This window comes from Mirounga leonina, unplaced genomic scaffold (genome assembly GCF_011800145.1).
Source record: "Mirounga leonina isolate KUSES-001 unplaced genomic scaffold, KU_Mleo_1.0 Mir_114, whole genome shotgun sequence".
Lineage (NCBI taxonomy): Eukaryota > Metazoa > Chordata > Mammalia > Carnivora > Phocidae > Mirounga > Mirounga leonina.
The window spans coordinates 17,291,335-17,303,899 of NW_023270265.1; the positions used below are offsets into that span (position 1 = coordinate 17,291,335).

The following is a 12,565-nucleotide window of genomic DNA, read 5'->3' on the forward strand; positions in this document are numbered from 1 at the left end:
ATGCTAGGCTGGCAGTGCCACTGCTGGGGCCCAGAGCTGGGCAGCTGGAACTCTCCTTTTTATCCCTCAGCCATATGAGTTAGAATGAGAGTTTCAGTGGCTTAAAACCAGAAAATCTGACTAGTCAAGTTTTGGGGCAGAGGGCAGGGGTGGGGCAGGGTGAGGCACTGCCTGCAGCCACTTAGCAGGTCCTTGCTCAGTCTTGCTCAGGCCCAGGGCAGAGCCAGGCTCCTCCACACCCAGGCCTGACACCGCAACCAAAGCACCTCCCGGATGTCCCAGCACATCCCCATATAAAGCATGCTCACTTCCACGCTCCCATAGGGTCCTCCAAATTACCCAAGGTCACTATCCTTAATTTTCAATCATAAACACTGGGGAGTGGGGGTGAAAGATCACAGCGAGTTTGAGGCTGGATTGGGACTCAGGTCCCTGGGATCTTTTGAGTGTTTTGGGGTAGAGGTGACACATCTCCTGCAGTGCTTGCTCTCATCCAATATCCCCTTAGACACCCTTCGGGGCACTCTGCCTTGTCACCTCCCACCATCCTGGACCTCTGCCTCCATGAAAGGCCATGGGTGGCAGATCAGGGAGCTTGGATATGTCCAAGGGTGGGGTCCTTTGTGTGTGGGACCTGGGTGGCTATCAGGAGTAGAGGGGGCATGGGAACCAACCACAGAAACTAGGACAACTGGAGATGGCCCTAAGCATGACCTTCTGAAGAGGATGTATCTGAAACTGCTCCATTAGAAACGAGCAGTATGTGAAGTCATATGCATGCTGCAATTGCAAGTAAAATTCCAGACGTCCTTAAGAGAAACGTTCTAGAAAAAACTGTACCAAAATGCTAAGCACTAGTTGATACGCGAGAAGGGGTCAGTCCTCTCTGCCCTTCCTCTTCTTTAATGGGTACTTCAAGTTTTTTCCACTTCTAACTGTTATTTCAATGACAAAGGCAAGATAAGCTCTAATACACGCACTTGTAGAAGGCAAAGAGGAAGTGTTCCTCACCTTTCCCTGCAGAGGGCGCAACTGTTAACCGCTACCTGCATTTACATACTGGCAAATTCAATCAATGAAAATTTGTTTTTGAACATAAGGAGGCATGTGAGGCCAGTATTTTTACAAACCACTTTTCACTTAATAATCCACCAGGAACATCTTTCTAAGTCACCATATGTAGATTCAGCTGGCATTGCTCTCACGTTAGGACAAAACAGGCTTTAAAGATACCAAGAACAGAGAGGGCAAAAAAGAGGCCTATGGTGCCCACCAACCCTGCCCATGACTCTGCCAACTTCGCCATGGCCCCAGCTTCCCTGGCCCTGTGCCCGTGGCTTCCCTGGGCCACTCCGTGTACTGGTTAGGCGAGAAGGACTGTCTCTCACCCCCAGCCCTGCTTGCAATCTGTTAAACAGTGTCCCACCCTGGGGGTCCTCCACCCCTCCATGCCCCTCCCAGGCAGGCATCGGGCTGTGGGCTCACCTGGGCAAAGCGGCGGGCTCGCCTGCTCACAGTGAAGGAGTAGGCGCTGGGTAAGTGCAGGCTGACGGGCAGCACGCTCACGTTGAAGTGGAGGCGGAGGACGCCCTCCCCCGGGCCCTGGAAGTCCGAGTCATTGACCAGCACGGCCAGCTGCAGCGAGCGGCACTCCGAGATGGGGAGGCTCCGGTTGAGAACCAGCCCTGTGGGTGGGGGCACAGTGATGACTGCCTCGTTGCTTCGGGCCTGGGACCGTTGCTGTCCTACGCCACTGCGCGGTCCTCCCAGCCACACACCTGGCACATACACACACGTGTGCAAACACAGATTTCACATGTGTGCTGTGTGGATCACAGACTTGGCAGGTGGGGCTACGTTGGAACCACTGTTTAAATGTTGGCCGTTGTGCTGAGCTGGACGCCGAGAGAAGCCTTCTCAGCTGGGAGGTCACCTGTAAGTATGGTGGTGTGTGTGTGTGTGTGTGTGTGTGGTGGGATGTCTGTGTGTTGTGTATACATGCGTGGTATGTGGTATGCATATAGAGTGTGTGTGTGTGTGTGTGTGTGGAGCATGTGTGTGGGGGGGTGTGCGCATACATGAGATAAAGATCTATCACCACTGAGGCCCTGGGATGACTATACTGGTCTCTGTCCCCCCAGAGAACTCTCCCCAACAGCTGCAGCCTCCCCTGGAGCCTGGAACATACCCGACCATGGCTATGGTTCTAGTTTTGCAGAGACACAAGGAAAAGGGTGAGGAGGCTTTGGTACACATGGTGTACAGAATGAGTGGGCCTGGCAGGGATGACATTTTCCCTTATACAGGGTAGGAGACCATCAAAGGCTCAGTGGGGGTGGGGAGGATGAGAAACAAACAGGATCTGTCCAGGCAGAAAGGAGTAACACTACCAGCGATTCTGGGATCCTTCAGAAGCAGATCCCAAATCAAGGATTCGAGTGCAAGTTGGGTATTTGGAAGGTAATCCCAGAAAACATGGGCAGGAGGGTGGGGGCAAGGCAGCTGATGAAGATGCCCCATCCTGCAGGTAAGCACAGTGGGCCCCTGGAACTTAGTCCTGCAGTACATTCCAGGAGCCAGATAGGACAATCTCTGCGGGATCCTCTGGCTCAAACACACAGAGCTGCCATTGTATACTAACCCCTGTTAGTAGAGAGCTGTGGGGACAAGGGAGAAATAATCCCCAGGCACTCAGGTACCTCGGGGGTTGCAAAGCAGAGGCCAGAGGAAGGCCTCAGGCAATGATGTATATACCTGTAGTGGGCAGTGAGCCCTGGCATGGTCAGCATGGGGAAGTGTGGTAGGGCCCTACCAAAGTCTGCCAGGAGGCAGTTCAGGGAGAGAAGAAAGCCTGTAAAACCCCACCAAGGTGGCCAAGGTGAGCCCAGTAGAGACAAGGAAGGGCGGAGAGGAGTGGAAGGATCTGTGGCCTGGGGCTCGGAGGGCCAGGACAAGTGTGTGTGTGTGTGTGTAGGGTGGTTAGAGAAGAGTGGACTGCCGGTTCCCTAGGGGGCCCAGCCAGGCCATGCCTGGCCCCTCTTACTGTAGTCATGCACAGTTGCCCGCACAAAGCTGCCGTTGGCCTGGGTCAAGGTCTCGTTGGGTGAGTGCTCGACACGGAAAGTCTGGAGGGCCCAGGCATCCCCAGGGAGTAGTGTGCTTGTGTATCGCCTCAGCAGCTCCCCAGATGCTGGCACCACATCTGCGTCGAAGACACGTATCGTGGCCACCACAGTGCCCTGTGGAAAACAATGGGTGTTAGTCAGAGCTGGTGAGAGGGACCCCTCAGAGACCCTGCAGGCTGAGACCTCCGGAGGGCACATGCCCCACAAGTGGACCAAGAGTGTGCAGTCAGAGCAGGCTCTAGGGACAGCCTGAGCTGTGTTAGAGTTCCCTCCCTGGGCCACTGCGCCTCACCTGTGCAACAGGTATGATAGGTACCTACAGACTTCCCGTCAGAATGGATTAAAGCAGCTGCCCAGGTGCTCCACTGACAGACTTCACCAGGTCCCACAGAGAACAGCAAGCTGGGCCCCACAGGGTGGAGTTAGCTCCCTGTCACATAGCGATAGATGGCAAAGCCAGATCCAAGCCCGCTCAGGTGTACGCCAGAACGTTCTCCTCCAAACACCTTCTATATACCAGGCTGGAGGGGATCACGAGGAGAGTTCTGAGCAGTCACAGGGCATCTTTGCTTTCGCTGCTAACCAGACTCCTTGTTGTCACCCCAAGGCAGCCGTTCAAGCTTATGTGATCTTTACCAATAAGATGTACTTTCTTCCCGCCGGCCCATCCACCAAACCAGCACCTGGGTTACCCAGAGACCCAACCACACGTCTCCCATTGCGCCCTTGGCCAGCGGGCTGCAGGATGGCCCAAGGCCCAGCAGGTGGCAGTCACGCTCCACCTGCCGGACCAGAGCGGGGCGGGCCGAGGTGGGCGGGGCCGTGCTGGGCGATCCCAGCCCGAGCCACTCCCGGTCTTGCTGCACTGCTGGGCTACCCTCCAGGAGTCTCTCTGACCCTCCAGTGAGGGCTGACAGCGGTGGAAGGGGATGCCTCCTGGCCGCTGTCCTCTCCCCCTCTCCAACGCGCGCCCTTGGCCTTGCCAGCCTGGTCAGACTCATGCTAGGCATCCGGGGTCCCCGGACACTCGTCGGGGGCCAGCTGGGCTGACCTCCCCTCTTCTCCTCCCCTTGAGACACGCAGAAAGCCCCAACACACAGCTGGGTGGACAAATGAAAGACAAATGGCTGGAGGGATGCTCAGCCACATGGCTGGATGGCTAGACGGACAGCTCAATAGACCAAGAATAAATGGTGGACGGAGTGGCAGACACCCAACAGATGGACGACAGACAACAGACAAGCACAGCGGTGGCAGATAGGCACCTCCTTCCTCTTGAACTCCACCACAGCGCTGGCGGTGTCGAAGCCCCCGAGGAAGGTGGGCGCCGAGTCGTCCTCATCATACACGGTCACGGGGAAGGGCACCATCACCACCTCCTCTTTGCGCGCGCCGACGCGCACCGTGCACGCGGCCACCAGCTCATACTTCTCCCGCAGCTCGCGGTCCAGGGCCCAGCGTGTGCTCACCTCCAGGCTGTCCGGGGCGCAACGGAAGGGCAGATTCTCACCTACACACCAAGCAGACCAGGAACCCCAACATGACTCCTGGGCCAGGGAGCAGGGTGAGCTGCCTTTTTCAGGGGCCCGCCCGGAGAGGCTGCAGGGGAGGGTGGCCTCTGTGGGTCAGAGTTGGGGTGCATGCTGGCCCTGCCCTGAGCTCCTCCTCCTCGGCTCCAGATTGGAGAGGGGTGGGGCACAGAGCTCCAAGCACTGGTTGGCAGTGATGACTGTGCACTAATGAGCTTTCTTGGGCCTGCCAGTTTCACTCGCGCTGATGGGGAAGCTCGGGGAATCAGAAGGCCTGCATCAGGTCCTCACCCTGATGACCTAGGGAGGGCTGCTCACATCACGTCCCCAACCTTGCCTCCCCTGGTGGGGATGGGGGTGTGGGGGACACCAGCTCAACCAGGCTGCAGGCCCAGAGATCCAGCTCCCAGCATTGGCTGGCTCTTGAAAAAAATAGTTATGCAATTTTAAAATTATGGAAATAATATGTGCTCATTTTAGAGAATGTGAGAAATAAAGCCACTATTCCACCACATGAAAACAAACATGGTGGACATTTAGTGTGCGGTTTGAAGTTAACACACAAATATTTCCAACTGCCTTCTTTGCATGCCCACTTTATACCTCCTGGCTGTGTGACCCCAGATTGGTTGTTCCGCCTCTCTGTGCCACTGTTTCCTCACCAGAGGATGGGCTAGATGAAGCCCTGCTGTATGGTCAGTGACTCGTGTATCTTCCCACAACCTGGTGAGGGGAGGACCAGTCGGGATAGTACACTCTTCAATCCAAGCCTGTACTGAAATTCATCCTCCAGGAATAACTGAGAGAAGGGGGAAATGCTGACGGCTTGAGGGTCAACACTGACCACCCCCACAGCCAACCACAGAGGTTACGTCAGCTCCACCCGGCAGGAAAGCAAACGTCCCTCGGTCCCTCACGTCAGTGCCATGTATTACATTACACGTGGGAAATGCTTATCATATAATGTTTCTCTCTGTTGTTTATGGTTACAAAAACATGCTCAACAAAATTTAATTACGCAATCTTCATGAGGAAAGGCAGCTTTCTAAACCTGATATTTGGCTGACAATCTTGCACAAAGACATTTATCCCTGCTGCAGGGCAAAGGTAAGGATCCTGGGGGAGTGGATGGCTCCTTTTCTTACTTTACTGAGATTTTCTTTAGCTCATTACCATGTGTGTGCGATAAACCTGGTGTGAATCCAGGTTCCACTGCAGTCTACCTTCCGTGTCCCAGTTCCTTGCTTTTGAATATTTCAGGGGTGCCTCTTGTCATCAGTCTGCTCGGGTGCGTTCTCTCACCTCCACTGGGATTCACCTCCTGGTCCCCCCTTGGCCAGCCTCCCCAGGGCCATCTTGTGGCTCGGTTGGCTGCCCTTGCAGCTGCTCAAGCAGAGTCCTAGAACCACGCTGGCTCCCCTCTTTCCCTCAACACCCACAGCCAACTCATCAAGAAATCCTGCTGGATCTTCCTTCAAAACATGCCCAGAAGCCGCCTGCTCCTCACTGCCCTGTGGCTTCCATCTTTCTTTCAGTTTCCATCCTGCTGCTCAGGGATTTCTCAGGTAGCCTCCTGTATCCTTGCTTCTACCCCACACCACCCTGTACCGGATCATTCCTAGCACAGCAACCAGAATAATCCTTTAAAGGTAAGTCAGGGCTTGTCAATACCACCCCCTACAAGCCTTCCATGACTCCCCAGTCCCTCAAGGAGAAACCCTCAGGAACTTCTCTGTCCTCATGGGCCTCTGGTCCCCCCACCCCAGCTACCCCGGGGCCCCACCGCAGCGATCTCAAAGGGGCTAGCCCAGCTTGCCTGGTGCCCTCCCACCTTTGCTCCAGCACTCCCCTTCCTAGCCATGAGATATAAGACTGCAATCTCCACCACTCCACATCCTTGGAGTTTTACTTCCCAGATAGCATGTTCCAGAGGCCACCCCAGGGGAATGGAGGCTCCAGGCAGGCAGGATTTTGGCTTGTTTAGTTCACGGTCACATCCTTAGCCCCTAGAACAGTATTTGGTTCATGACAGGCACACAAGAAGTACTTCTGGAATATTAAATGAATGAACGAATGGTGTGGTGGTGAAGAGTAAACCAGATGGCTCATGTCAAGGGCTGGCGGGGCTGTGCCTGGCACTGAGAAGACGCTGAGGGGGGCCCTACGAAGCCAGCACTCACCTTCTAGGAGCCTGTAGGACACACTGATGTTGGGGCACAGGAACTGCACAGGCAGCAGCCGGAATTGGTGGAAGGTGCCAGGAGGCCTGTTCTCTCTGATGCGGAAGGAGACGCTTGTTTCGGGAAAGCAGAGCTCCCGGGGTTTGAGGGAACCACAAGCCGGGAAGGAAGTGTTGATGAAGGAGAAGTACACCCGGGCACAGCCTGGCCACTGGCACTCGCCCTCACGCAGGGACGCAGACAACAGGAAGACCTGGAGGTAGATGGTGAGCACAGGGAAGCCGCCATCTGCAGAGAGAGAAGTCAGGCTTGGTGGGGCACCAGCCACACCCACAGGTGGTGGGGAACGGAATGGGGACGGGGCAGGAGCTCCAGGGTTGGTGTAAAGCCCAGTCCTCTCCGTTGTCCACAGGGCTCCACTGGGCTCTCGACCCTGGCCAGCCACCTTCCGCTTGCCCTGAACTGCCCTAGACCTGGGGTCTGTCTCTGCTTCAGGATCTCATGGTTTTACTCCCTCTGCTTGGGGGTGCCTCACAGGCCCACCTCTCTTGTCATTCAGGTCTCGGCTCAAATACCACTCCCTCAGGTGCGCTGAGCACTGGGGTCTATTGTCCCCCCTATTTCTCCCCACCACCCTCTGGCACATCATTGCCCCCTCAGAGGGGTACCCTGAGTCCCAGGTCTAACAGTAGGTAGAGCACTTCCCCAGGCTGGCTGCTTGTGGGGGCTCTTCACCCTCCCGAGGGACTGTCCTCCTGGAACGCCTCTGCAGAGACACACCCATGGACAGACTTCCCCAGCACCTGGAGGGGGAATTTCCAGCAAACTCCATCATGGAGGCTTTCTCCAACAAGGTCTGGATCTCTCTCAGCCCTATAGTGGTTGCTCTCCCACATTTGCTCTTCCCATATTTATCAGAGTTCTCTTTGCTTCTTCCTAGCCTGTCCTTTGGTGCTTCAATCCCCGGTTGTAGTTAAGCATTTTCTAGACGAGCCTGCCCTGTTCCAGTTACCGTGTGGTTTCTCTCCTGACTGGACTTAACAGGTGCAATCATGAACAGAACAGGCCTCCTAGGAAATGTGGACCCTCGGCAAATTCCACTCTGGCCTCTACCCCTGGAAACCTAGTTTAAGTTCCCCAAAGGGGCTTGGGATGGAGGCGGCAGCAACCAAGTACAGGCAGAACCAAGACCCATCTCAGATGCCACCTCCAGAACTGGGGGTGCCCCGGTGGTGGGCTCTCTCATGTGACCTTGGCTTTCCTTGGCAGACAGGGGCGCAGTCATTCTGCCCCTGCTGGGCAGTGCGGCCCACTCTGCATTCGCAGGCATGCCACAGGTCTCTGGAGGGAGCTCAGGGCTGGTGTGAGGGTGCAGTGAGGCCATGTCTTCGGAGGAGATGCTTGGAGGTGGGGAGCTATTGGGTGTGCGATCACCATTTTGTGCCACAAGGCAGAAAGCTGCTCCACTCCCCAGTATCAGGGTCACATGTGGCCTTCTCTCTGCTCTGACTCCTGCTCTGAGGAGGCTGGCCAGGTCTTCCTTCCACGCCACTTTCCTCCCCGGCACCAGGCCTGAGTCCCCACTGGGTACCGAGGGCAGCTTGCTGCTGATGGGAAGACAAGCTTTCCGTGGAACTGCTACTTCTCTAGAAAGTTCCAGGTCATTTGTTAAATCAAAATTTTCCAATTTTTCCAGGCCCTCTTAACCCCTCTCTTGTAACCCCAAATCCTATATACCCAAATGGAAAAGCCATCTAAGTCCAGCATGGAAAGAGCACCCGATTCTTTCCAAGGGTTCTCCAAAATCCTAACAGACTCAGAAGGCCAAGGGTCATCAGCGGCCCCCAAACTCATCCTGGTGTCCTGGCCAGGCTGGACAGAGAGGCAGGCCAGCCTCACCTCACCCTTCACTCTTACACAGCAGGGATGGTCCAGGAACCACCCTCTTGAGCCTCACGGTGGGTGTGATGTGGGCTGTGGGAGGGGAAGTCAGGGTGGGGTTAGGTGGCTCCCTTACTTTGGATGCTGAGCTTCTCCCAGGCGCTGCGATCTAGGCTCCGGTTAAGGTAGAGAAGGCCTGTGTCCTCCTCGATGCGGATCCAGTCGTTCTCATGCAGCCTCGCACGGTAGGCGATGCCGTAGAGATGCTGACCCAGGCGGAAGCTGGGCACCTCCTCGGGGACGTCCCGCAGGGCATGGACGTAGAGCAGGGGCATGCCAGCTGGCTGGTCCACATACAGTTTCTCCCAGTAAGCATCCCTAGAGAAGTAGAGTCCTAGCGGAGCTGCAGAAAGCAGGGAAATGTGTGAGCGCGGGAGGAATGACGATGTCCCAAGCAGGCCTCCCAGGTAGATCAGCACTCTCCAGCAGCTTTATTTCACACTTTAATAAAAGCTTCTTTGTGGACCCCAAAATTTACTAACTTAAAATTCCAATCTAGCATAAGTAATAGTTTATAAGCAAAATTGTATGCAATTTTCTTGTTCTGAAATTATAAGAAAGAAATCTCACCCTCCATAATTTACAGGATTAAAGACTTTTATACAGAAATAAAGAAATAATAAAATTCTGATCTGAGTAGGACTTTCTCACTTGTAGACCTAAAAAGATACAACACACACCTATCTGCGTACCTAAAAACAAGCTGCAGATGGACTGCCTTAAAACAGAAAAAGAAAAGAGAGGAGGAGGCAGTACAAAACACCTGCAAAATTGTTCTCAATTACCCAAGTTTGATAAGCATGTGAACCACACAGAGCTGGGAGTTCACTCAGGTTTCTCAGAAAATCACCTGGATTCAGAGTTTTCAAGTGTACACAGTGATGCCAGACAAGCAGGGCAGGCAAGAGTCACCAAAAATGAAGGAGGGCACTTTACTGCTTTATTCACAAGATTTACTTATTTGAGAGAGAGTGTGTGAGAGATCACGAGTGTGTGCGTGTTGGGGGAGGGGCAGAGGGAGAGAATCTTCAAGCAGATTCCCTGCTGAACGAGGAGCCTGTACCTGGGCTTGATCTCATGACCCACGAGATCATGACCTGAGCCAAAACCAAAAGTTGGATGCTTAACCAACTGGGCTACCCAGGCGCCCCTGAACCAGGGCGCTTTATAAGAGAAACAAATCTTTATTTATTTATTTTGCAGATTTTTAATTTATTTTTTGACAGAGAAAGAGACAGAGAGAGAGGCAACACAAGCAGGGGGAGTTGGAGAGGGAGCAGCAGGCTTCCTGCTGTGCAGGGAGCCCAACGTGGGGCTCGATCCCAGGACCCTGGGATCATGACCTGAGCCAAAGGCAGCCGCTTAACCAACTGAGCCGCCCAGGTGCCCCAAGAGAAACAAATCTTTAAAGTTAAACATACTCCTACCATTTGACCCTGAAATCCTACTGAATTTATCCAGGAGAGGAACACATATGTCCATCAAATGACTTATTCACAAATGGCAGGGTTATTCACATAGCCAAGAACTGGAAACAGCCCAGATGCCCTTCAACGGGTGAGTGGATAAGCAAAGGGTGGTTTTCACACCACGCAATTTTATGCCACAATAAAAAGGGATGAACAATTGATACACACGGCAACGTGGAAGGATCACCAAGGGACTGTGGATAGAGCTCTGATTGCCACAAGGAAGAGGATATGGACCATGGCCTCACTGGGTAAGCCCACTACTCTGCTGATTTTGTGTAAGTTCAACATTTTTCATAATAAAAGGTTTTAAAAAATAGTAAGAATTTTCAAGAAGCTGGATAAATAAGCGAACGATGCTTGAAAAACCACTAAAACCCTGTCAACACTCTATAATGCACAGAAAGTACCCAACATACAACACAAACATTAGAACTCATGTATTCGCTCACATGAAGCCAATTTCTCTTTTCAGTCAGCTTCTTTCCACCTAGACCCTACTCTTTTCATAGCTGTCGGGGTAAGCAGTCAGGTCAGACTGCACCAGCAGAGGTATGATACCCCTGGCACCGCCTGGGTCCTCAAGGACACGTTTGGGTATGGGAAACAATCAAGTGCCAACTGGAGTCAGGTGGAGACCACAGGGAAGACCTTTTTAGATCCCGAAGCGATAAAACGGTAAGCAAACAGGAAGGCTGCCTGCACCGTGGAATGTTCTCCAGGATGACTTCAAAAGGCAGCCAGACTACGAGTGCCACCTTGGGGGGGAAGCATGCCCTTGGCCCAGTCTGCTCCCTGCCAGACAGGCCTGGGCTGGGAAGGAGCAAGGGCTCCGGAAAGGGAGGGAGAGGGAGAGAAGGAAGGGAGGGTGAGAGAGAGAGAAGAGAGAGAGATGCTCTGGTCAGAGCCAAAGGCCTGACCCTGCACACCCCGCACTCAACACAGAGATGGAGGGAAGCGGGGGTGTGGGTGGAGGAATGACAACACTTAGAATGTGGCCTTTTGGACCTCTGGAAATCTCCTCCCGAGGACAGGTGTCCCTGGAGTGGGACCTAGAATTACTCAGTCCCTGTGGGTGCAGTTCAGGGAGGGGCAAGCCAGGACCTCCAAGGAGCCTATCTTGTGCTCTGAGCTGAAGTTTACTGGGGGAAGGATCCACTCCAAAGTGTCACATTGGCCGCCATTCAAGGGGGAGGCAGGTAATGGAATGCCATGAAATCACACTAGGGAACTCGGGTGGGAGTGCCGAGACCATGCCTCCCCCACCCTGGGGTCTCACCGGCAGACACGGGCAGGAGCTGCCTGAATGCCACCCTTCTCTTCCCACACCCTCCCCCCTGGCCCAGGAGGACACAGGTTCTCAGATGCATTCAGGGCTGACCTCCTTGGGATTTAGCAGCTGATGCTACGAGGGACAGGAGTGCAGCTCAGAGGGCTGTGTTGGCCCCACAGGCCCCACAGGGCCACAGCCTCTTGCTGCCCCTATTGAAGGGCTGCTGATGCACCAGCACAGGGCTGAGTGATGGGCCATGGCTAACAGGTCCTCTGAGGGCCCCTGCACACCTGGGATGCATTCCAGAGGCTTGCACGTCCCAGGAGAGGCACCCACACTCCCCACAGTGTGGAGCCCCAAAGAGGACCCTACCAACTCATCAAGTCATGACTCAGACAAAGAGAGGAATGCTCCCTGTGGGTGAGGAGACACCCACACGGAGGGGACAGTGGTAGGGGAGTCCCAGATGGGGCTTGGCAGCCACCCCCCACCAGGAGCGTGCCAGAGCCTGCTCGGTGCTGCCTGGCAGGGTAACTCCTGGCTTGCTCTCCTCGGCTGGCCCATCCAGTCTCCCCCACAGAAATCGGATATTATAGGGGCTCCCAACCCACCATGGCAGCATCTCAGCATGGCCACGTCCTAGACGGCAGGCTCAGAAGGGGGATGAGAGCCAGGCCCAGCACTGCGGCTCCACCAAGGGCCTGAATCACGAGCAGCGGCCCAGCCTCCTCGTCCTCCAACATTCCCCGAAGTTCTCCACAAGGCAGAGCATCCAGCAAGAGCTCTAGGGGAGGGACTGAGTGGGGGGCTGCCAGGGAAGGCAGTGCTTGCTGCCCCATGGACAGGAAGAATGATTCATGACTCTTTCCACCCCCGCCGGACCCTGTCCCGACTGCACAACTTTTGGAAGGGGCTGGCCCCCTGCAGGGCTGCCGCCTCTCAAAGGTGGAGTGTGGGGTGGGCACAGCCTGGCTGCGTGGCTCTGGGAGTCAGCACAGCACAAGGCCAATCCCCCACGCATACACACTGACCTTTCATCCTCTCCACA

General features: G+C 54.7%; 1 protein-coding gene across 2 annotated transcripts in view; it reads right to left on the reverse strand.

Annotated features, from left to right (window-relative positions):
• RET (ret proto-oncogene) overlaps positions 1-12,565 on the reverse strand; it is a 51,952-nt gene that overhangs the window by 19,471 nt on the left and 19,916 nt on the right. For both annotated transcript variants that reach the window (XM_035024586.1, XM_035024596.1), the window contains exons 2-6: positions 8,852-9,118; positions 6,835-7,122; positions 4,391-4,635; positions 3,044-3,239; positions 1,486-1,685 (exon numbers count right to left, since the gene is read on the reverse strand). In XM_035024586.1, the coding sequence (XP_034880477.1) occupies positions 1,486-1,685; positions 3,044-3,239; positions 4,391-4,635; positions 6,835-7,122; positions 8,852-9,118 (1,196 nt within the window). The remainder of the gene's footprint in view (positions 1-1,485; positions 1,686-3,043; positions 3,240-4,390; positions 4,636-6,834; positions 7,123-8,851; positions 9,119-12,565) is intronic.